Source organism: Platalea leucorodia, assembly GCF_965183815.1.
Source record: "Platalea leucorodia genome assembly, chromosome: 18".
Lineage (NCBI taxonomy): Eukaryota > Metazoa > Chordata > Aves > Pelecaniformes > Threskiornithidae > Platalea > Platalea leucorodia.
Window position 1 is genome coordinate 5,077,008 of NC_138840.1, and position 24,591 is coordinate 5,101,598.

At 47.5% G+C, this 24,591-nt stretch overlaps 1 protein-coding gene and 1 long non-coding RNA gene across 7 annotated transcripts; both read left to right on the forward strand.

Annotated features, from left to right (window-relative positions):
* Positions 1–352: 352 nt before the first annotated feature.
* Positions 353–20,987, forward strand: TRNAU1AP (tRNA selenocysteine 1 associated protein 1). 4 transcript variants are annotated; one of them, XM_082329863.1, is made up of 12 exons: positions 364–445; positions 3,442–3,518; positions 3,629–3,726; positions 4,512–4,611; positions 7,399–7,451; positions 8,810–8,941; positions 12,086–12,205; positions 13,638–13,800; positions 14,381–14,414; positions 16,162–18,012; positions 18,486–20,298; positions 20,837–20,987. In XM_082329863.1, the coding sequence occupies exons 3-10, from the start codon at positions 3,641–3,643 to the stop codon at positions 16,296–16,298; spliced, it is 825 nt and encodes a 274-aa protein (XP_082185989.1). In that variant the 5' UTR covers positions 364–445; positions 3,442–3,518; positions 3,629–3,640; the 3' UTR covers positions 16,299–18,012; positions 18,486–20,298; positions 20,837–20,987. The 4 variants fall into 4 exon arrangements, with proteins under 4 accessions (XP_082185988.1, XP_082185991.1, XP_082185989.1 ...); XM_082329862.1 differs by lacking the exon at positions 3,442–3,518 and having other exon boundaries at positions 353–445; XM_082329865.1 differs by lacking the exons at positions 3,442–3,518; positions 18,486–20,298; positions 20,837–20,987 and adding an exon at positions 15,733–15,899 and having other exon boundaries at positions 353–445; positions 16,162–16,254.
* A 479-nt stretch (positions 20,988–21,466) lies between these two features.
* LOC309598647 lies at positions 21,467–24,211 on the forward strand. 3 transcript variants are annotated; one of them, XR_014230100.1, is made up of 5 exons: positions 21,467–21,710; positions 22,150–22,214; positions 22,871–22,929; positions 23,307–23,557; positions 23,870–24,211. It is a non-coding gene; the product is annotated as an uncharacterized lncRNA (long non-coding RNA). The 3 variants fall into 3 exon arrangements; XR_014230101.1 differs by having other exon boundaries at positions 22,153–22,214; XR_014230102.1 differs by having other exon boundaries at positions 22,153–22,214; positions 23,307–23,433.
* The last annotated feature ends 380 nt before the right edge of the window (positions 24,212–24,591 follow it).

Genomic DNA, 24,591 nt, shown 5'->3' on the forward strand with positions numbered 1-24,591 from the left:
GCCCTGGACCCCTCATCTCCCCCCCCTCCACCCTGGCCTACCCCTCACCTCAGGCCTCCTCACGGCCCCACCAGGTGCCCCGCCACCTCCCCGCGCCCCAAAACCTCCTCGAGGAGCCCCAAAACCCAACGCTCTTCCCCCTCCTCGCACCCGCCTCCATCTTGCGCCCCCCGCCCGCGCCGCTGGCGCTCCTCCTGCCGGCAGGGGGCGCTGCCGCGGACCGGGGCGCCCGTGGCGGCGGGGGCGCCGCTCTCTCCGCCCGCCGGGCGCCGCGGAGGAGGCGGCGGGGCAGCGCGGCGGCGGAGCGGGCCGCGGGCTCGGCGTGAGGCGGCGCCGGCGGCGGCGGCAGCGGCGGGGCCGAGCCGGGAGGCGAAAGCCGCGGCCCCGCTGAGCCCGCCCCGGGGCCTGCGGGAGCAGCATGGCCGCCAGCCTGTGGATGGGGGACGTGAGTGTCCGGCCGGGACCCGCGCGGGGCTTTGTGAGGCGGGCAGCGGGGCGGCCTGGCCGGCGGGAGGCGGGAGGGCAGCGGCCGCAGCGGCCGGCCCCGGGGCGACGGCGGGCTGGGGCGCACTGACTGACTGACTGGCTGACACCCGCACACTGACTGACACCCGCACACTGACTGACACCCGCACACTGACTGACCAACTGACACCCTCACACTGACTGACACCCTCACGCTGACTGGCCGACTGACACCCTCGCACCGACTGACTGACTGACACCCTCGCACTGACACCCTCGCGCACTGACACAGCCTCACGGACCCTCACGCTCTCTGACACACGCATGAACTCCCGAGCCGACTGACACTCTCACGCACACACGCTCCTGTGCACGCTGGCAGGCTCACGCAGGCTGACACGCACACTCGGACATGCTGACAGGCACACTTACACGTGCTGACACACAAACTCACACTCAGACACTAACCCCGGCCCAGCAGGCACCTTCATGGGCAGTTCTCACTCACAGACACAGTTAAGGCACACCCCCGCCCCGAGTGACCCTCGTTGCCTGCCTGCAGCCAGGGTCACAGACACGCTCACGGCACTTACACCAGTGTCCCGTGCTGCCTGCGCTCACGCTGGTGGGCAGGCACGCTCCCGGGCACTGACATGTTCTCACACTTTCATGCTTGTGCTCTGTTAGGCACTTACACACTCACTCATATACTCACTAGCCTGTACACTCACATGCTTCTAGGGTTTATATGCTGGCTTCTATGCTGATGTGCTTGTAGGCACTTACATGCTCATGGCCATACGCTCTAAGGCACTTACACACTCACACGCTTGCACTCGTGCTGCTAGGCTCACACGCTTGGGCTCACACTTGTAGGCAGTTACACTTACTTGCATTCGCGTGCTTTTGCGCGCCTATCCAAGAGCATCCCTCACTGCCTGCCCCACACACGTGCACGTCTGTGGGTACACTCACACGCTGGTAAGGATTTGCACGCTCCTACATGCACACACACTCATAAGCACTTACACACCCCAGTATTTCCCTCATTCCTGCCTGCACGTGCACCTGGCAGCACACTCACGCTCACAGGTGCTTCTTCACCCTAGGGTGTCTCTCGCTGCCTGCTCACGTGCACACCGTGGGCACGCTCACACAGTGATACGCACCCCACAGCGTCCCTTGTTGCCTGCCCTTCACACACACTGCGTACACCCTCATACTCACGCGCCTGTGTCCCTCACCGCTTGCCACTATACACTCACGCTTTCATACACGCTCACGTATGTGTGCTCACACCCAGCGTATTGTAGTGCTTTGCCACCCACGTACACTCCTGTATGTATGTGCTGATGTTGTATTGTAGTGTCTGCAGTCTGCCACTTTTACAGTCGCATACGCAATCGCACCGCTGTATCATAGCGTCCTTGCTGCCTGCCGCATGCTTGTATACATCTGCGCATATGTACAGACATGCACATGCAGTTACACCGGTGTATCACAATTTCCATGTTGCCTGTTACTTGCACGCACATCTTTCTCCAGCCTCTTTCTTACAGACTCACACCAGCATATTGCGTAGTCCTGCTTGCACACACACGTGCACCCTGTAGTCTTCCTCAGCCTCTCTCAGGTGTGTGTACGCACAACCCAGCGCATCACTCAGGATCCCACCGGCTGCTTCTCTCTTAGACGCGCGCTTCCACCAAATTTGCCATTGCATTGCACGCATATACTGACACATCAGTGAGTCTTCCGCTGCTTGCCACTCATGCAAACACACTATAGAGTCCCTTTTCTCTTTACCCGCACAAAGTGCTATCTGCCACCTCTCCACCATAAGGCCATCTTCTTTTTCAGTCACCTCTCTCACAAGCAGGCCGCTGCTCTTTGAAACACACACGTACATATCCAAGCAACAGTCACCTGTTGCCTTTACGAGTCTGGCTTTCCTGCACACACGCACCCCACAGGATCACCCCCTGCATGGCATGTCTGTACAGAGTAGTGCTGCCTCCTGCTATTGGCACATGTAAGGGAGTCATTTCTGCTTTACACTCACGCCTCCTCAGGGCACCTGCCATGTTTTGCACGTGCGAGTGCAATATGGTTACCCGCTATCAGATACTGCACGAATCTGCACCTTCTGTCACGCACAGAAGTGACAGAGCCACCTGGTACCTGACAGACGCACGGACACGCTCGAGGGCTGTCACTTACCACAAGGCCATCTGTCTTACTCACACAGGTGTATGTATATTTATATATATGGAGCTATGTGTGTTTCCCCCACACCCCAGCCTCGTGTTAGCTGTCACACGCAGCGCTCCCCATCAGTATGTGTATTGCACAAAACCCGAATTTCAGTTAGCTTCCTCCTCCACTTTCTGTTACACAGAGAGGCATCCTTTTCCCTCAGTACCTTCATCATATATTTGGTCCAAATTGCGGTGCCGTTTCATACTTCTCAGTCACTGACACCATACAGACCCCTGCGCTCCAGCGTGTTCACTCACACAGTACCACTGCCCTGCGCTTCACACACACTCTGACGTGCACAGTGCCACCCTCTCGCCACGACATAAACACGGGCAGCGCACCCACGTGCAATACAAAGCTCAGACCTACTGTGGGACGCGGTTAGAGGTTTCCCCTCCAAGTGCTGCCCTGCCTATCTCCACAGTTATGCGAGGTAGACACAGCTCTGCAAATCCCTACCCCAGCTCGATGGGGGCTGTGTTACCTGACGCATGCCGCCCGTTCGTCATAGCACCCCGGGCTGTGCCGTGCCTGTGTACCGATAGCGCTGGCCCAACCTCTGTTTGCATACAGAGAAGGAGCCTGCCTTCTCCTTACCCCCTGCTCCGTGTAGTGAACGCTCAGTTTGTTGCTGTATGTTTCTGAGTGGCTTTTGTCCTTCTGTGAAAGCTCCCTGTTCTCTGAAATTCATGCTGTCTCTTGGGTTCCACTTTGCAGACTGTTGAGCCTGGTTCATGCATGCCTGCTGGTTTTGAGTGGCATCGACCCTCTTAAATGAGTCTTCTTTTTGAAGTGTAAGGGTAAAATACTTCTCAATAATGTTTTAACTGCTTAGGGTGACATTGACACATATATTCTCCTTTTTGTAGATGCCCTGGTCTAACTTTTTTTTTTGCTTTTATAGCTGGAGCCATATATGGATGAAAACTTTGTCTCAAGAGCCTTTGCCACCATGGGAGAGCTCGTACTGAGTGTAAAAATCATTCGAAACAGGTTGACAGGGTAACTGTTTATGCTTGTTCTCAGTTTGTTCTACCAGTGCATTTGGACTGAACCGTTTGCCCTCTGCCCGTCACTGTGGTCCTGTCCGTATTACAGTGATTTTCCCTTTGAGCTTTTCACCATTGCTGCCAACGATGTGGGTATATTGATGATGGCAATGGAGAGGACAGTTGCTGGCTCTCAACAAACCAAGGTTTGGCCCTCATCCTGCAGTGCTGCAGCACTCGTTCCGAGCAGCATATGTGTGCCATACAGTCCCTCTGGGAATTGCACCTCCGGGGCTGAAAGCTTCAGTGGCCGGTCTGTGTTAATCATTGCACCAGTGCAGCTACGTGATGCTGGCAGAGGTGGGAAGTCTGACTTGAGAAGGAGCCATATGAGGACCCTTTGAGTTCATTTGGAATAAAAAGAGTGACTACGTAGGATAAAGTAGTTTCATGTTCTTGTAAATGTTGTAATTTCGGTTTTCAATTGTTTAAACTTGGGTGGGAAAATTTATGTAGTCAATGAAAGTAGGAAGTAAACTAATTGTGAGCAAAACTATTTTCTATGTGCCTATGTTGACATGACTTACTGGTAAGTAGGGGCTGTTACTTTACTTGAGATCTGAGATTACTTTGCTGGCTTCTTTTTGGTAGCTAATGTTTATACTTTGAACCAGAAATTGTTCCAAGTATTACAACTATAGCAAATTTCCCACCAGTTATCTAAAAATATGGTATTTCTCCTCAAATGTGTTTTAAATCTGAAATCTTTCTCTCTCCTCTCCCGTGTCGTATGTTCAGAATTCCAGCAGGCTATTGCTTTGTAGAATTTGCAGATCTAGCTACTGCAGAGAAATGTTTACACAAAATCAATGGAAAACCGCTTCCTGGTGCTACACCGGTAAGTAAATGAAATCAGCCAGTTGAGAACCAAAACTGGGAAGGAATAGATAGTGTAGAATCTGTATTTTGAATGATTACAGACAAATTCATAGTTAGCAAACTGGGTTTCTTCTTTTCTTTAGAGTTAAATTAATGAACATGAAACTGTTAATGTTCTTGCTCAGCAAATTGTTGGAAAAAATACTAATTTCTCTGTGAATGTCTGGATAAAATCCAGGTATAGAAATGTTGCATTTCTGAGCCTTTCTACTATTACCAAAGTTGGACTAATAAGACACCAGAGAAGAACAAGGAAAAAATAGATGGAGCATCCCTACCACAGTCCTTCTGTCTCTCTCCGTTTGTAGTTCCATATTAATTTGTTACAGCATGTATGTTGTTATATATGTACAAGATGAACTTGCAAGTTTGCACTGAGTTTTGAGTAACTTTGATTTGCAAGAGAGACATGACTTTTAAGCCTTCCATTATTCTTGGCCCTTAGCAAACAAAAGTTATTCAAACCTATTTACAGTGGAGAAAGAGCTAGTCCATTGCATAGTTGCAATACGTAACAAATGTCTTGGATACATAAAAGCTAGGTAGTTAGGAAGAAGAGGAGGAATAGTCTGAGAGGCTAATTTTAGGATGTTGACTCGAATGTGTAGTAGATTAAAATGGGACAGCTGACACAGCTGTCCGTTGCACCCACAGAAGTTGGCTGCAGTAGCTAGGATGACTGGTTCATAAAGCAGCTCTAGAATCACCTCAGTTACACTGTGATATAGTAAGGTAAAATGATGCCTATTTCAGTGTAGTTAATACCCTGAGCGGGAAACGGGGAAGTTCAGGTGTTGTTCCTTGAACCGTTTGGTCAGCCTTCCTGGGAGGATGGTGTCCCCTGTTAACAGGGGCGGATGAGAGGCCTGGAGGTATCTGCTTCACCTGTCCTGATTAATATGCCCTTATATTGCAAATCAGAGGCCACGGTGAAGGGAAGCTAATCTTCCTAGATGCCTTCTATAGTCAGTAGAGAGAGAAAGAAAGCAGCTCTTGCAAGGAGTAACATAACAATTGAAGTTTGGTTTCGGGAATACCCGGCTTTGTCCACAGTTTAATTCAAAATGTGGTGTTGTGTAGAGGGATGATTTACATAACACATGGAGAGAATTACAGATGTCAGACAGAGATCCAATGTAGGCAGACTAAATCTGCGCTCAGCAGCCAACTGTCCAGCTCCTCTCTTGCATTTAGATACTTTTTCTCTTGTTTGCAGAAAATTGAATGTGGCTCACTCTTTTATTTATTTTTAAATACTGAATCAGCCAAAGGAATAACAGCCATGGTGCTGTTGCTCTCTCTGTTTTACAGAATTACTGTCCCCAGTTCCCATTTGACTGGAAGTACTCTCAGGTCTCTCATTGATTTTAAACCCAAAATCTTGCGATGAAGAGTGAAGTCCAAAAAAAGATGAAAGTGCTTCAAAGTGTCATCTAAATTTTGTGTTAGCTTGTAAATGGTCCGCAGAAAGAGCTGTGTACCACTGTGCACCAGTGAATGCAAGCATGCAAGGAACGTGATTACAGCCTAGAGATAAGTCTTTGCTCTATTTCCCAAGAATTATTTACACTATCTTTGAGGGAAAAAAATACATCATACAAGGTGCAGGAGCACACTAGGCTCTCCGCTGTACTAAACAAACGTCCTGATCTTTAGGTTATGGACTCACAGTAGGCTTGCTTTCTTTGGCCAAATTGCCCATGAATTCTTGCTATGCCACTGTGTAGTACAGAGGGGTATCTGCTTTGGAAGCCTGTTGGGAGATAGAAAATTGCTTTTGAAGCCCCTCAAGCTGACAAGGGAATCCAGCTTAGGTCTTCCACTCTCTGGGTGAGTTCTGATAGTAGTGTTCTTGTAAAGGAGTGCAACCCTTTGCTTCTTCCTCTGTCAGACATGTTTCAGAAGAAAATAGCAATTACCATTGCACTCCGCAGTGAGCCTGCTTGGGTCATTGTGGGCTAAGCATCCTATAAGAATGCCCATGGGATTGAGACCCTCGGGATTTTGAGGCAGAAAACAAGCTGCTCCTTAGATCTTGGTCTAGACTTAAATGTGAGTTGGGTTCGAGTTGCTGAACCCTGGTAGGATGGGGGCGAGGAATTCCAGATGTGCCAGTGGGCACAAATCTAGGCTCCTGGGAAACTTGTTTAAAAAGAAAATCAGGTGCAAAGTTTAGGGAGGCCTCCAGCGTCCAACGACAGGTAAGGCTTTCAGAAGAACCTTAATTTTGGATCTTACTAAATGAGCACATCATCCAGAGCAAAGCATTTGGCCATACTTCCAAACTGAGGGACTGATTCCATTTTCTGATGTGGCGGATTCTGGTCTGCCAGTATTCTTGTAAATCACAAATGTCCAACAGTCTGTGCTGTGATTTCATTTAAAGACCTTAAAATTAGAAGTCATTTAATATTTGTTGTTAGTAGCTCTGTTTTCCTGTCTTCCTTAAAGACAGAAAAATTTGATGCTATGTAAGGTTAACTCTCTTTCACTAGCTTTATAAACTGGTGAAATAAAGATAGGCCAGACCTCTTGGTGCAGGTTCTTTGCTGATTTTCATTATTATAATTGTACTGAAGTAAAATTAAAATGTTGCCCTTGATACCTTAACTGGCTGGCCTGATGGCATTGAGCATCTGTCAGCATTTAAAAAGTTGTATAAAATAAGCCTATTGTATTTTTTCCTAACTGTTTGGATTCACATGAGAACATTTGAATGTATGGATTAATTTTTGCCTTGTTTCAGGCAAAGCGATTTAAATTGAATTATGCAACGTACGGAAAACAGCCTGATAACAGGTAAACGTTCAATATTCAAATATAAGTTTTGCCTGCTTAATGTCTCTTCATCAGTTGCCTCGCAAAGAGCATTCAAAATATGTAAACCCACAAGTTCATCATTGCCGGCTGAGACGTACAGCTAGCGAAGTCGGATAGGGGAGCATTCATGAGATGCATACAACTCAAATTTGTGCCATTTTGTCTAGCCGTGCCAGATAACTAAATCCCATAATTAAAAATGTAGATTACGTTAAACTGCCTTGGCACACACTGTAGATACTTGTGATGCTGTAGCATGTTAGCACTTTTTATGTATCCGAGGATGCATCCTATCATAATACTATATAATGCCATGAATGTGTTTAGCGCCTGAAGATAAATGCGGTGGTTTCACACCAGCTGGCTTAACTGGCTGGAGTACCACCAGTGTCAGCAAAGAGAGCGAAGGGTGCTCCGAGTTGCCCTCTGGAGGAGCCCAGCGTTCTCCATTGACGGTGAAAGGTGCGTAAGGAGACAAACGGGCTAAATTAGGCTCCTGAAGCTGGGTGGTGTGAGCGCCTTTCATAATGCCTGCCCAGAAACGCTTACGCAGTTGAAGCAACAATAACACAAGGAGGCGTTCAGGCAGGTGTGTGCGAGGGTGAAAGCAACACAGTCCTGCGGTTTATTAGGGTAGTGTTAGTCATATCTCGGCAATTATATTTGTATTTTAAATTATTTTTTATGAACCTTTTTATTAAGAAAACAGCTGGTTAGATTAGAATCAAGTCACAACAGATGGGACCAACAATGAGATTCGCATCTGGTAACTAATTCTTATGGCTCCATTTGCTCTGAAAATGCAGATGGATAACGTAGCCTTTCTGATTGCAGCAGCTTGCCCCATGACTCTTTAGCAGAGGGACGATGACTTAGACTGCCTCTCAGTTTTATCCTTTTAACTTTTGTGTGGCACAGAAGATTTGCCAGGAGTGAAGATATTTGAACTTTCTAGCATCAAAGTATCTTAATTCATATGTTATAATTTAAGATCAATATGTTGGAAATAGCAAATCTATAAATGAAATATTAATGTTTTCCTGCCGTATTAGAAACCCAGAGATATCCTGTGAGAACTAAAAATGAAATTCTCTTTAAATAAAAGCAGTATTGAGTAGATTAGTTGTGCTGCTTGAATTAACTTGAAAAAGCAGTGTCAATAAAAATTGTAGTCACCTAAGCAACTTAACTGGTGACACTTTAAAGTATCCATTAAATGGTCTTTTAATACCACTTTTCTCTGAAGTCAAATGTTTAGGCTAAACGTTAGGTGTCACTCAGCACACCTCTTTTTTTTGTATGATTGTACTTAAGAAGTTTTCTTTTGTTTTCTTTAGTCCAGAATATTCACTTTTTGTGGGAGACCTGACTCCTGATGTGGATGATGGCATGTTATATGAATTTTTTGTTAAAGTTTATCCATCATGTAGAGGTGGAAAAGTTGTTTTGGACCAGGCAGGAGTATCCAAGTAAGTAATCTTTTATTCATTCTTTTCTTTCACTTCACATGCAGCAAGAGGAAAGATATAATGCAGCAAGGGAGACAGAATAGTTCTATCAGCTTAGATTTTAGTTATCTAAAAAGACAATGTTCTCGGATATCCAGTCTACAGTACGCTTGGGTTTTGATAGTCACCACAGCGTACTGTCACTCTTCTGTCAGTATTATGTCCTTTTTGTGTTGGCAGTATGTTATTGCCCTTCTGAAAATGCTGACAAATGTCTGTGTAATCTTGAAACACTGTCTCCCTGGACTTTCAGATGGAATTGTGCTTTTAGAGTCTTTAGGCTACTGAGTGTGTATTCCTGTGAAGGCTTTACAAGTGTTTGTTTCAAATAGGGTAGGGCAAATAAAGCGATGATTCATTGTCAAGTACTTAGTAGCCGCCTTGTTCATCTTCACTGGAAATGTCTCACCAAAAACAGATATCAACAAGTCGGGTTTCTTAACGTTATTAAAACATTTTCTAAGTAGCAGAAAATGAAACTGTATTTTCCTGGAAGAGGGACCAGTCGGTGAGCATCCTTGTTTTCAAAACAGAACATGGTTTCAATGAAACACAATATTCTCATATAACACCTATAAGAATGTTGTGATAAGACTTAGAAAATGGCTGTAGATCTCCCTTCTTTCTCACATAAGGTTTCTCAGTCTTAGACATTTTGGTTTGAAGGGACCTTTGGAGGTCTGATGTCCAACTTCCCACTCTGAACAGGACTGCTGCCGATGCTAGATCAGGTCAGCCCTGAATTGTGTAGCCTGCAAAACCTCCCAGGATGGAGATAATACAGCCTATCCGGGCAGCCTGTTCCAGTGCTGCACTACCTCCCTAGTAATGAAGTTCTTAATGTGCAACGTGAATCTCTTGCAGAGTTGCTCAGTAACTCTCTGGCTGTTAAGTACTCATGCTGTTACTGCCACCTCACCTGAGACCAACACTACAAGGGGTGGGCTGGCTCCTCAGAGGTGTAAACCCAGCAATTCTTCTTTTTCTTCACTGCTTCAATCTCTGCCTACAAAAAAGGTGTTGGGTGATGCAGGTTGGGCCATTAGTTGCGCTTTGGGAACTGTTCCGAAGTGCAGACCTCAGGGAAAGGGAATCTGTGGTAGCTTGGGAAGCGGGGAAGGAGCAGGGACTTAAAGTCCTGTTGCTGGGAAGAGCACAGCTATCTCCCCTAGCAGTGCCGGGGTGTTGCTGCCAGGGCATTTGTTGTGACTTGTGCAGTTACTCAAAGCTGAGGCAACTGCAAGTGTTAGTGTGATGTGAGAGAGGAACTTGGGGCTTGTGGACGTGCCTAGCAAAGCCCTGGCCCTTCCAGCCAGGGCTGGTAGATCAGGAAGGCCTCCTCCCAGCACCTCTTGTCCAGGCAAGAGAGGAGCTTGGAGCCTCACACCATAGCGCCGTGCCTGCTCCTTTGGTTTCTGCTGAGGGTGCAGGCTAGGGGGTTTGTCCTAACTGCTGGGACAGGACAGAATGTCTGCCAGGGTGGTCCTGGCCATGAAGAAATTACTTGTTGGTGGGTTTTCTTCTGTACTAAAATCTAGTTTAGCCATTGGTGTGAAAAAACTAAGTGTCTGGAAAAGTTGGAAGAATCACTGTCTCCCTTGCTGCACCTAACACCTGTTCCTATATGCTACATCCAACTCTTTATCTGTCCGTCTCTATTTTGGAACTGCCAATATTCCTGGTTTCACTTACACGCTCCTGGTCCCATCCGAAAGGCTGCAGGACTCTTTGTAGCAGCTCAGAAACTTACACACTTTTGCGTCCCAAGACTTCAAACGGACTCAAAAGTTGACTTGCACTGGTTTAATTTGCCACAGTCCTTTCACAGAAGGCAAGTTAGGCAGAATGTGTACCCATGTAGAGTTTTGCTCTTGCTTAATTATGCAGTTTGTATATAGGTAAGCCTGAGCTTGACTTGCTCTTCTGTATGTGAAGAGTACACGTGCATACATGCATATATGTATAAAAATATATATTTGGACTTGTGTGTATAGGTTGCTATGCAAGACACTGCATTTTATGGGGCACCAACTGCTCTGTGATAGCTTCCAGTGTGGACCTACTACGAGTACTAGGTGATGCCGCTTTCAAAATAGTGTGTTACCTGGTGTTTAAGAGTTCCCACAGAATAGATAATTTACACCCTTGCTTACGGCTCGTTCTTTTCCCCAGGTAGACAAGCCCTTTCCCTCCTGAACTCCTTCCTTCGCCTAGATGGATTCCTCTTTCCCTCCCACACCTAAGTCTTTGATCTTTCTGCTGCGTGAGGCAGCCCATCCCATCTCGGGATCCTGGCACTGCCCTCTTGGATGCTGTTGCATTGCTTCTGACTCACTACAGCCTCGGAATCCCACGCAGAGGACCTCTGGGGTTGGAGGGGAAATTAATATTTTCTGTCTGGCTGATGTACAGTACTGCTAGCACCGCAGTGAAGGATTGCCACGGAGCTGCGGGGTTGCTGGCTGCATGCTATCCCTGTTCAAGTTGCGCTGTCGGAGCAGGTTTTAGCAACTTGACGTTAAGAGCTCGTTTTCAGGTCCGCTGTTGAGAATGCCGATGGGGCAGTGCCATTGTTAGGAATGACAGAAAGCCTATTTCAGTATTTTCCTGTTGAAAAAAGGACTCGATTGGAAAGTGTATCTCAGTTGATCGTACAGAAAAGCAAAGTTTTCCTTCACAGTGGGGCAGTTTTAGATATAAATGGTGCCTGTGTCTTGCCAATCCTGTGCTGACTTGCAACTGTTTAGGTTATCTGTATCCTCCCAGTATAGATTTGAGGCTTTACTACTGTCTGTTCATGCATTTCGACATGTCTTGTGCCAGCTCACTTCCAGTTCCCCAGAATCCACTGGCACAAGAATTACTTTACTTTTGCGAAGCTCTTGCAAGTACTGCCAAAGCTTGGACGTACGGTTCCAAGCATTTTGCAAATAATACAAAGCAACTGGAAGATGGAATCACTTAATCTCTACTAAAAGCAGGGACAGGCCTAGCAAAAGTGTTTCATTTGCTGTGTTTTTCAAAACTGATCTTGACTTCACTGTAAATATTAAAAAAAAAGTGGCATGGCTTTTTTGTTTTATATGAGTTACTCTATCTCTACAGAGGTTACGGGTTCGTGAAATTCACGGATGAACTGGAACAGAAAAGAGCGCTGACAGAGTGTCAAGGAGCTGTGGGGTTGGGCTCTAAACCTGTACGCTTGAGTGTGGCTATACCAAAAGCGTGAGTATAAGAGCAGCCAGACGTTTATATAAGAGCACGGTGATGTGAAATCACATGTATTTTTAAATGTCTTTTAGTGGTTTGGGTACATTTTCTGGATGTTTGCATCACAAAGTGAAGGAATACCCACCAATATAGTAAAGTAGCTAGAGTATCAGAATGCACAGGAATTAAAAAAAAATATAACATGAGATCAAGACTAAGCATTTTACACTGTTTTTATTTGTATACATTATTAAATACACACACGTACACACACTGTATTTAAATGTGATTATTTTTAAAGTATATGTTCCTTTACGTTAAATTGAAATAGTCTAAATCTGCTTATTGATTTCTGGATAGCAAAGCTCAATTACCTTGCTAATTCTATTATGATGTCTACTAAATATAAATCTTTTGGGGCAGGGATTAACTTTTTTTTCTGTGTTTGTTCAGAACCTGATACAATGAGATCCTGGTCTGACTTGGGGCTCGTAGCACTAGGGTAATACAAATAATAGTAATTGCTCCCTATTTGAATAATATTTAGATTTTCAGTGACCTCAGAAGTCTTGGGGGGATAAGGAAGAGAAAAGCAGAAAAAGGGGGTGTATCGTGGTGAGAAGATTGATGTTTCCCTCTTCCTACTTCTCACTAGTTTCATCATTAGACATAGCTTTATGTGTGACGTATTTTTATTTCCAAACAATATTTGTCATCTCATTACTTCAAATCTTAATAATCAGGTGAGGTTCCCAGTTCCGTGGGAATGCTGCCACTTTATGGCAGGGAATGGGAATTTTAGTCAGCTCACAGGCTATTTAAGTTTAGTTTTTTAATTACCTGTAGTCCTTTTTACTTCATGAGCTCTTCCGACTATGTGCATTGAAGACCACCCAGTTCAGTGGGAACGGGGACGACCAGTCGTTGGTTAGGCTTCTGTACGATAGTGGCAGAAGGGAGAGGTTTTTGTCCATCCTTACTAAAGGAAACCCCAGTTCTTTTGCAAGGCTCTAAGTCTTTAATTCTTCATGTAAAGCAAGACTCAGTACCTTGTCTCAGGAAGCTGCAGAGTACTTAGCTTCATCCTATTTATCAGAAGGAAAAAGGGACCCAAGAGTCTGGATCATGGTTCAGGATTGTTCTAAACCGAGGCTCATAGTCCTGAACTCTTCCCTTCCCAAAGCCAGGAAGTGATACTGAATTACTCCTAAAGAATGAAAGCAATGTTTATTAATGAAGATGGAATTTAAACCACTTCTTTCTTTCTGCAAATGTATGCAAATGATAAATGCTGCAGCAGTAAATAGTGAATATATTTTAAAGACTGAAATTTGCATGTTAGACTAAGCCTTGTCTATGTACCATATTGTATCTTAAGCTATTTCACTGCTTTTTTTCATAGTTGTTCTGCATTATTTGCAACTTATTCCTGCTTTATCTTTTTAAGTAATCGTGTGAAACCAATGGAGTACAATCAGATGTACAACTATAATTATAACCAATATTACCAACAATATCACAACTACTATGCCCAGTGGGGCTACGACCAGAACACAGGCAGTTACAGCTACAGCTATCCCCAGTATGGATACACGCAGAGCACAATGCAGGTAGGACAGCGCGACGTACTCGCTCTTCAGGGATCTGTCAGCACAGAAACACGACATAGGTTACAAAACGGTGATGGGCACATTTTATATTCAGCTCTGGGGCCTTATAGCTACTTGATGAGGAAGCAGAACTGTTTAGCGGACCCTGGTGTGTACTGTTGCCTTGTATGGGGGATATTGCTGCGACTGGAGGGGTAAAAAGGCGGGGGGAGCATAAGGGAGTCTCTTAATGCAGTAATCATGGTAGAAGGGTTCTCTTGATACAGGCAGTTGGACAGACAGTGCTAAGACTGCCTTCTGGGATCCTTCATAAGCCTTGTTTTAGAGGATAAAACACATCAGAGCAGCCACCCACTGCACCACAGGAATTTGAAGAACTGCTGCCTCTGTTAGAAGTTTAGTGTGGGATCTGCCCCGTGGAGTCTGTTGGGAGAGGAACACGGGGCTTATGTGTGAAGAATTCTGTTGTAATCCGTGAAATATAAAAGTCAGTATATGACAGCAGTAATCAACAGATGATGTTCGTAAAAGAAAAAATAAATATCTGCTGTCCTAAGGTGTTTTTTTTTTTTCCTTGCAGACATATGAAGAAGTTGGTGAGGATGCATTGGAAGGTACGTTTCTTGAATTCCATATTGAAGTTGTCTGTTTGTTCTGCACTGATTACAGATAGTCTTTTCAAATTGACCCTTAATTTCAACGTATAATATACCTTTATCTTTGAGTAAATCTGAGGTCTGAGAAAATTTGTGGGTCACTGTCACCTAGCACAATTGCATCCTTATTTTACAGTTGCTGTTCATAGTCTGAACCTTGTCAGGACTGAAACTAATTGACTTCCCTAGCATTGAGGTTTTAATCTTCTATAGTACTCAAACTTTTATCCTTTTTAAATTTTTTTTTTTCTGGTACGCTACAAAGACAATGTAGATATTCTGGTTTTCTGTAAAATCTTCGAATTTAGAGCCCAGGATACTTCATTGTGCTTTTAGTTTAAAAAAGAAATAATATCAGTTAGCACTGTGATAAAATATTTGCTTTAGCAGTTATTGCTTGAAATGGGCCACTAAACCATGCCAGGGTTTTAGAGGTACGTACAAACGGTTTTCATTTATTGATGCCAGAAAAAATCATTTTATACTAGCAGTTCCAAATTTCTGTCTTGAGCAGAATATGCACTATGTAGTGTACCTTATTCTTCTCTTTAAAAAAAAATTAAAATCGCATGGTAACAGTAGAAAGCAGCTGGATCCTTTACAGGGTCCATAGGTTATCAGTAATGATGTCAATGAGAAAACCCTTAATGGCTTTATAAGAGCGTTACAGGAGAGCTTTCCCTTCTCTGAAACTAACACACCAGTACTGTAGTTAGAATATCTCTGGGTGTCTTTTTCTCATTGATTAAATTAATATGTTGAAATTTGTAGGAAACTGAAATAATGTATTGCCAGTGTATCATTCCTTTTTCTTAGTTCTGTTCTCCTGTGATGTGTTACAACACAGTATAGCTAAAACTGAACATATTTACAAGCGTTTTATTCCTGATGTGTTTTATAGTTTTTCCATTCAGCTGGCTAGTTGCTTTGTACTCTGACAGTCGCTTACTAACCTATGTGATTGTGCTAGGCTGATAACCTCAGCTGTAGGTTGTGGGTGGTGTTAGGTGAGCTTTACATCCGTCAAGTGGTTTGGGGAATACGATGAGTCAATTTTTGTGAAATGTTAAGTGTGCGTTGGTAGCAGCAGAATTGTACCCGCTGGGTTGCTATCCAGCTCCAAAACGCTTTACAAACGTTTCTTCCAACTGTAAAATAGGGGACATATTCATACGTAATTCACTGGGTGTCGCTGGCACTTCTTTGGTTACTAACTGTGAAATGCTTTGAGGTGTTCGAGGCTTTGGCAGACGAGCTCTGGTGACTCTTGTTGCAGCAGCGTAAGACGCTACCGTCCCCAGCCATCCACTCTGACCCTGTAGCGGAGGGAGCAGAACGGAACGTGTGCCTGCGCCTCCGCTCCTCCACTTTGCAGTCCGGTGCCTCAGTGCCAGCCCACCTTCTTTGGCAGTTTAAGTGGCTACACTGGGCTGCGAGGTGCAGGTATGCGTTCTCTCTGTTGACTCTGCTATGGGGGCGATCACCACTGGAAAGAGGGACATATTTGGATGTAGTTATTTCTTATCCCATTGCAGAAAGATCTATTAGGGCTAATCTAGTCAGGGTCACGATTGGGCAAGCGCTGGGAATGTCTTGTGACTCCCCCCACATTTGTTTTAATAAAACTAACGTGTTCACGGGGTGTGGGTTTTTCCTAACACGTTTGGCGTGTGACCTGTTTGTCTGTCTGTCTTTCCTCCTTTAGATCCGACGCCTCAGTTGGACGTCCAGGAAGCAAATAAACAGTTTATGGAACAGAGTGAAGAGCTCTATGATGCCTTGATGGACTGTCATTGGCAGCCTTTGGACACTGTCTCGTCAGAGATTCCAGCCGTGTTATAGCCTCGTTGCTGAGGCACTGTGTCTGTGTGACAAGCCCGCCAGTGCGCTCCGGACTGTTACGCTGCACCTGGATCCTGCAGTAGCGAGGGGTGGCCCTTTCTCCACCCAGGTCTGTTACTCGAAGTACAGGAGGACTGTGGCCTTCCCTGTACAGAATGAGTACCGTAGGAGCATCATGGTAACTTTTATTCATGGTGAAAGTTAGAACTGCAACGGTTTTATTCCTTTTGTCTTGAAATGAACTCTTAATACTTCTTGGGAATTGTAATTTATAAACTTTCAACGAGATGGCACAGGGGAAAGACTCTACTCCAACATACAATAAAAAAGTTGGTCTTTTAAGTAAAATCACCCTTTGCATTTTGGTTCCTGCCCATCTTTCTGTTTTGCTGCCCATTTAACTGTCTTCAGTCATTTGATCCAACTCTCGTAAACGTGTTCTTTTAAAAAATCATTGTCGGATACCACTAAAATGTCTCAAAAGCTTTCTAGTGACTGGGTGAGGTTGCTGCAACTTGAGCACGGGAAAGAACCATGTAGATGAAAGCTTATGTTCTGCTTAACCTAAGCTGTGATCTTGAGCTAGCAAGTTTATAGCTCGCTGTTCTTAAGCAATCTACCTGAAGAGCATTTTGGAGAGTAAAGACGGAAGGGAGTGTTGCAAAACTACTACAGACCGATGCCTTCTACCTGGTGGTCTCTCGCACGTTTGGCTTGCCTCTCCACCTGTGCGTGAGGAAATAATTCCCCATCAATCAAGCAGTTCAAAACGCTTTTACCAGCAACCTTGTTTAAATGTTCTGTTGTGTATCATGCCTTTTTTCATTGTGGACACACCTTGATGGTCTCATTAAGATGTTAAGATTTCGTAGCGTCTTCCACTGTCCTGTCAGAGTGAATATGGTGAAACTGAAGATCTTGCAGCAAAAACGGGTCAGAGCAATCTAATCGATATATTGTGCAACAAATTGTTGCTAACCTGGAAAGCAGTTTTCTACTGGATGTTGTATAAGCTGGATGGACAAGCAATATATTTAAGCTAATATTATGTTGCATTAGAGGTGAAAGCGAAAAGAATAGCACTTATGTACATGTTATAAGCCCTTTTCAGGCTTTTGTGCCTTAAACTCTTTGAGAAATAGGAACAGATAAACTACCTGTAATAAATGTCTATCCAAGAAATAGTTTGGTAACTGAAATTGCTACTGCAACGCATTTAGTTGCCTCCCTGCCCATGTTGATGGAGAGATTTGCCACAAAATTTAAATACTTTCATAAAGCCTACTTCTTCTACACCTTTGTTTGTGTCCATAATTATGATATATTTGTCAGTCTGTGGTCTTTTTATCAACTGCAATGGTAAACGCACTGTGAATGTGAGGGGAATGGTGACATACGCTGGAGTTAGCATATTTCTGAACAAGCGGAACTAGAGGACTGCTGGACCCCTGCGTTCTCATCTGCTGTGAATTTTTTCCTCCTCCTGTGCATCTGATTGTGCTGTGGGCTGTTAACAGTGTCCTAACCTTCAGTTACTCTGAATTTAAGGAAACGAATGTTCCCTGTGTGTGCTGGTAGTGTTTCAGAGGCAGCGGAGAGGTGGAAGAGAGCAGAGTGGTTTTTTTCTTCTGGTGTAGCTGGTCAGCGGTGCTGAACACTCAGATGATGCCCCTCTTCTTGAAAAGTGCCTGTTCAATAGAGTGGCATTTCAGAGGTGACGTAAAGAAGGTTTTCTTTATGTTCTGCCATTAAACGCTTTCTAGATCGTTCTGTTACTGTGCTGCAACAGTGCTACCCTGTATGCCCTTCATTCTCCTCTTTTGGACCTGCCTCGGTGGGAAGAAAGTTGGTAGCGATGAGTCTGAGCCATCGTAAGTGGCATCCCTTGTTTCTGGGAGAGCTGTGTATATACAGACCCTTGGGCCCTTACGCGGAGAACGATTTGGGAGTACAGAGGCCAGCAAAAATTACCCGCTGAAGCCTGTTTACTGGTGATCAGAGCTTAAAATAGCTCGTGATATCCTTGTAGGAGAGAGGTTGACGTGAGGCTTTGGGCCACGCTCCCTTGATGTGTGAGCCAGCCTTTTGGGGTTGTTTGTGAGAATCTCAGCCAGTGTTCTGTTGAGCTCTTAATCTCTCTGCCCTTTTTGCTGTGTATCACTTATTCGTTTTAATGTTCATTTTCAGCTCCCGGCCATTATTGCAGCATCTGAAGCGCAGAGGAGACTTTTATGTGGAGCTACAAAACAGCAGGTCACCTGGATTTTGTAGGGTTTGTGTTTTGGAATCCAAGTTAAACAGAGTGTGGGATTTTGTTTGTCACGGATGGCTACAGGAAAAGCCCTGATTAATTACCGTTTAGTGTAACACAAGATGAAAGACAAGGACTCCGTGTAGTAAGGTAAATTCTGCTTTTATCTTTATGTGCTAAAGGCAAGAAATCCAAGGCAGATGATATCGCAGCTCACTGGGATTATGTAATTCTTGAAAATTGCATCAAAATCTGTGACTGAGATTATGAAGTATTCTGCCTTTCAGCATGCAGCGTTTACTAGTAATTACAAAAACGCCTCAAGCATTCTTACCGTGTTACTTGATGAAGATGTGATGACCCAATGTAGGTTACTCTAAATCGCAGGGACTCTCGGATTACCCTTTGCGTTACGTAGCCTGAAAAATGTTTAGCGAACTGCAGAGCTGGAAGGACGTGGGCGTTGCTGCTGTTGGGCATGAAGTGGTGATTTCCAAAGCGTAAGCTGCAAGGCTGCGGGGTGCCCTGTTGCCATTAACGTGTTTAATTAAAAGCTTGACAGTAAGCATGGGGGGTGGCCTGTGAGAAATTCTGACCCGCTTCCAATGGGATGAGGAGTCTGAAACCATTTCATTAGCAAATGTGGGGCTGTACCAGCGCAGCGCCGTGTACGGGTCGAGGGGTCTGACGGGGGCCAGCGGTGATGTTTTCTGTGTGTGTCTGACTAGAGAAAATTCCTGTTGCCTGGACCGTTTTCAGGAGACAGGTTCATATCCTCCACACCAAAAACTACCGAACACCCGCAGGTATTTCTCTGAATCCCTTTTGAGGAACAGAGATGTTTGACTCTGATCTTTGCGTACTCAGTTTCTCATTACTGGCTTGCTAATCCCCAGCTTCTGCTAAACACGATCTGAGAGGAATTTTTACCTTCCAGCCTTGCTATCTCCCAGTGCATCTTGTAAAGCACACTGGATACACCAGTTTCTGGATTTAACTTGGGATTTGCTTAGACATGAAATTAATTCAGTGTCAGGATAGGGTATGAATTTTAAATGCAATAGCTACATTTAGAAACTGATAGAGCTAGGTCAGAAAATGTCACTCTGACAAAGCTTGCTTTACCTTTTTGCCTGGTTAGAGCATTTCTTCAGAAAATACCTCCTTTTTTTTTCAAGTTACTACGCTTTTCTTCCTTAGCAGTTATTCCCAGTCAAAATGGTTTTACCGAGTGCAGTCAGTTTTGTAAGAAGGGGTTTGGGGGTACCGGGTGGTACACACTCCGTTTTTCTCAGACGATACGCTGCTTCTGTTGTAAAATTCCCAGGGTCGGAGCAGTGGTAGATAACGCAGTTAAGGCGATGCAGATTGAGCTGCATCTGGACAGGGTTCATCTTCTCCCCTCCGCACACAGGAGCCCCGAGGAGCTGCAGGCACAGCAGCCCACCTGGATCACTAATCCGTACTTGCTTTTCCTTACTGCTATTTTTTCAGAGTGCATCCCTGCGGGTTGTCTGCTCCCACCTGTCCAGCGCTGGGAATTGCAGCCTCTCCCAGCGTTTGCTCCCCATCCTGCACTACGGAAGAGGCTGATGCGAGGCTCCCAGCCACGCTGGGAGGTTTCGTCAGGGCTTCGCTGACCTTGTGGTCGAGCACCGCAGACACACAGCGGGATTTTCTCTGCTCCATCTTCTCTCCATCCATCATCTCGTGATGGGCTGAGGTCTACAGAGCATCCGTTGGTTTTTGGTATTGCTCTTTGGGGATTCTCCATGTTTAGCATTTGGAAGATTCTCTTCCCAAACACTTGATGTTTTCCAAGGTTGTCTGAATTTGTGGGGTGGGTTATTTTTGCTACAATGAGCAAAGTTCTGTCCTGCGCTAGGATTTGACAGGGAGATTTCTAGGTTCACTTTGCACGAGTAGCTGTGCCAAGGAGAATCCGGGCTGCCCGGGGAATGCCTTGTGACTTGTCAGAGCAGCTGCAGGATGCGCAGAGGACGTGGAGTATGGGACCAGCTGCCTGTAACCTGTCCCCGCCGGCTTTGACACGGGCTGTTTTTGGAAGAGCTTGGTCGGACAACATTTGGGGCTCATTTCCAGACCGACTGCTGCTTTAAATGGGTGCTGGGCTTATTTTGTTGGTAATCTGGCATGTTTGTGGTGGGGCTACCAGCTTGAAAGGGCAATTCCTGAGCACTGTGAATTTTTTCATCTGTGAATTTTGCTCAGAACAGATTAAAAACTAACTATTGCTCTCCCTCATCCTTTTTTGCACTTTCTCCAGGGCTCAGGGGCAGGAAGCAGTCTTTTCAACCTGATTTCCCATGGTGGCTGTGGCTTCAGCATCAGTACCTGCAGAAATTTCAGCAGTCCCTTCCAGCGAGGGTGCTCTCATTTTAAATCCTTTCCACTGATTCTGGATCACGAGCCAGGAACCTGACAGAGGTACTGTTTTGGCGATACACTTTTGTTTCCAAGAAACTTTCCTTCCATTCCCCGAGGGTGGGGTGTCCCCCCTGCCTTCCAAAAGGGAGGAAGGAGTGGGAAAAACGTGGCTGCTGCCTTCACCTTTTTGAAGAGCAACCACTGATGGGGAGGAGGAGGGAGAAGTTGTCTTTGTGCCACGGAGACTGGGAGTTCGTTTAGGTGGGGTGGGGGAGCGCGGCTCAGCTGCCGGTGCAAGGAGGGGGGTTGCAAATGGTGGTCTTGCTGCTTGGGGCTGGGATTTCCCCGGCCTTCCCTGCTGCATTTATCGGTTATCCTTTGGGAAGTGGGGTGGCATGGCGGCCTGGGGGGTGGGCAGCGCCAACTACAACTCCCAGAAGGCTCTGCGGGAGGGCCCGGCCCCAGCAGCCAATCAGCGCCCGCGCTGCCGCCCTATAAAAGGCTACTGCGGGGGGTGTTCCGCCTCTCTCTGTGATGGCGGCTGCGGAGGGGGCGGCGAGGCTGCGGCGCGGGGACAATCCGCCGCCATCCGCCCTCCCGCGGGGCTCTCCCGCCGCTCGGCCCCGCCACATCGACGCCCCGCCGTCTCCGCGACCGGACGGCGGCGTTTCAGGGCGCTGCGATGGGCTGTGAAGGGCAGCGCGGCCGCGGGAAGGCCCTGCTCCCTCCCGGGCCGGGCCCGGCGGGCGGGGAAGGCGCCGGGGCCGCCGTGGGTGAGTGACTTCCGCGCCTCCGCTTTGAAAAATTAAAAACCCACCGTGGGAGAGGCGGCTGCTGGGCGGGGGAGCCCTGCCGGCCTGCCCGGCCCTATCGAAGCTGCATCTGTCTCGGTGCTGTGGCAGATGCAGTCAAAAAGGAGCCGAGAGCGAGGCGTTTTCCTCGACGGTCGCCGCGCAGTTTGACCCTCCGTAGCTGTCCGGCAACATTTCGGGAAAATACAGAAAATGCACGGCCCGGGGGGCTGCCGAGGCGAGGGGCTGGGCCTGTCAGGGGCCGCTGTCGCTAGGAGGAAGCGGCTCCCCCAAATACCTGGTGTTGGGGCCTTCGTTGGTGCACGAAGCGGTGGGAGGTGGTGGGTGTCGCGGCTTTTCTGTTTCAAGATACTTTTTCTGTCTTAATCTACCTGAAGCTCAAGACTCTGCTCTTCCCCAGCAGCACCCTGGTGTGGAAGGTGGTGCCAGTGCTGGTGACGGCCGTGGCTGGGCAGCGTCGGGCAGGTGAGATGTGCGATTCAGGCTCCGGAGTCTCCCCTAATGCTGGGAGTTTGGTTGCCATCACGGCCTCCCTTGGCCGGAGCAGCAGCATTTGCTGGCCCTCTGCTCACAGATGCTGCCAGCGTGGTCCTCATTCCGACGCTGTGGATCCTCCGCAGGGCTCCTGCTTGGGGTCAAGCCCTGCAGCCAAGGATTTTAAGAACTGCAGATTCCCCTTTTTTCTTGCTCTGTCAAGATCAGGTATGGGCGGGATAAGGGGAATTTCTTTCTCCAGCATCACTGGGCCAGGCTAGTGGCAGAACTGGGAATCAAATCCGATCCAGAGCCAGCAGATCGCTGCTTTCGCTCCATCTGCCGCTCTGAGGCTGTAACAGACGATGCCAGGCAAGGTCAGTGGTGCCTCTGCATGTTTATCCAAGAGCTGTGGCTCCCTGCAGTAGCTACAGGTCTCCAACAACATGCAAGAGCAACGGGAAGGTCTTTGACTGCTGGGCCTCTTTTGCCTGTTGCTGTCACTCGCCCCTCCTATATATTTTTAGGAATTAGGGTGGCTTTTCTTGCGAGGCGCGGGTGGTTTCTGGGCAGGGTGCGTCAGTGGCGTCTGCTCGCGAGCCTGCAGCCTGCTGCTGACTTGCGGGGGTCTTTGCGATGTGTTCCAGGGTCGCTTGATGTTTCGGAGCGCGCTCAGCCAACAGCCCGCCGGCCGGATAGACCCGAGGTGAGAACGCACGCTCTCGTCAGAGCTCCGCAACCTGTCCCTCCAGATCCCTTTCCCATCAGATCTGAATACCGATCTTGTGGTCGAAAAAGGAGGAAAAATAAAATTCAAACTGGTCTCGGCCTCTTTGCTGGTGCAGTCCTGCTCTGAGAGGGGCCGGTTTGAAGACAGTCTGTGTTGGCCTTGCTCCGTCGGGAAGGCTGGGGTGGGAGCAAAAGCTCCTGGTCGGGAGAAGGGATAAATGCTGGGCACGGAGGGCAGCGGTGCCGTGAGGATTTGCAGGCTGGTGCTCACCTGGGCTGGATCTGATGCATCGATTCCAAGCGTACAGCGGCCCAGTGACCTCGGATACTTACCTGTGGCTCTGTTTTTTTCAGGAATTACTCGCTTAGTGGAAAAGGCCGAGAGCTTACGAGCCCCTCTCCGCAGTGAAGGGATCCCACTTGCTCTCCTTAGGGCCTGAAGCGTGGGGAGGCTGTGACACGGAGCACGTGAGCGTCCCTTGTGGGTAACGGCCAGATGTCTGGTGTTTCATGCGCGGGATCTCGCCGGTCCTAGAGGACAAAGGAGGGTTCAAGCTGGCTGTGCCTGTGCTGGAAGTGGCCAGTCCTTAGTCGGGGCTTTGCAGGTGGGAATGATCGACCTGGTTGGTGCGGTTTTTAATTGGGCAGGCTGTTAGCTGCAGGGCAGAGCGTCGGGGAGAGGGGCGCACCACAGCAGCCCTCCGAGCGCAGCCTGGTCTGTGATGACTCCTTTCTTTGGAGACTGGTGGATGAATCCTGCGGATATGGGGCTGAGGCCAGGCGCGAGCTAGCAGAAATCGCTGCGCGGTGCAGGGAGAGGGAACGCTGGGGAATTCATTGACGTAGGTGAAATCTGAATCAATCCCGAGTCAAACTGCTCTTCATTCAGGCTGCATTATTTTTTATCCCCTCTTTAGGTCTAAGTAGAGCGTGGAGCTGAGATGAGCCGGTCCCTGAGGGTTTCGGTGCTGCAGTGCAAGGCTTTGCCCCTTCCCAGCCCTCTCCTCCAGAAGCGGGAGCTCTGCCTGACAGATTCCCGGCTCCGTCCTGAGCCGTGAGCTCCCCCGGGCGGGAGCAGCCGCTCCTGTGCTCTGCTCACCTGCGCCACGGCGGGAGGGAACTTGTTTGGCTCTGGGTGCTGCTCAAGCTCCCGTTTAAACGCTTGGGATGGAGGAACAGTCCCTTCTGTGGAGTTTTCTGAGGAGAAGAGCTTGGGGGAGCCCCTGGCCAGAAAATATTTTGAGGGTGAATAAACACAATCAATCACTTCAACCTCTTGCTGTGCCTCCCGTGCTCGTCCTTGGGGTGCGTTGGTCTGGGGCGATGCCCGACTGCCCTCGCCCGGGGCTGGGGGGGAGCCTGAACTCGGGAAATGGGAGCAACTTCTCCCAGCCGCGGTTACCGAGCCCGCAGGGAGAGGGTCTGTGGTTCTCCCGCGGCTGTCGCAGGGCTGGGTCTCCCGGCAGCTGCTGCGTGACTGGGATGCGCCCTTGGATGCGCTTTTTTCTCCTGGAAATGAGCGTCTCTGACTTTTTCTGTGCAAGCTGGTGCTCCTGAACATCGAGCTGCCGCCTGGGGGAGCTGATGTGGAAGCCCCTCGCACACCAGCGCTGCGTTGACCAGGGGTTGGTCTTCTGCT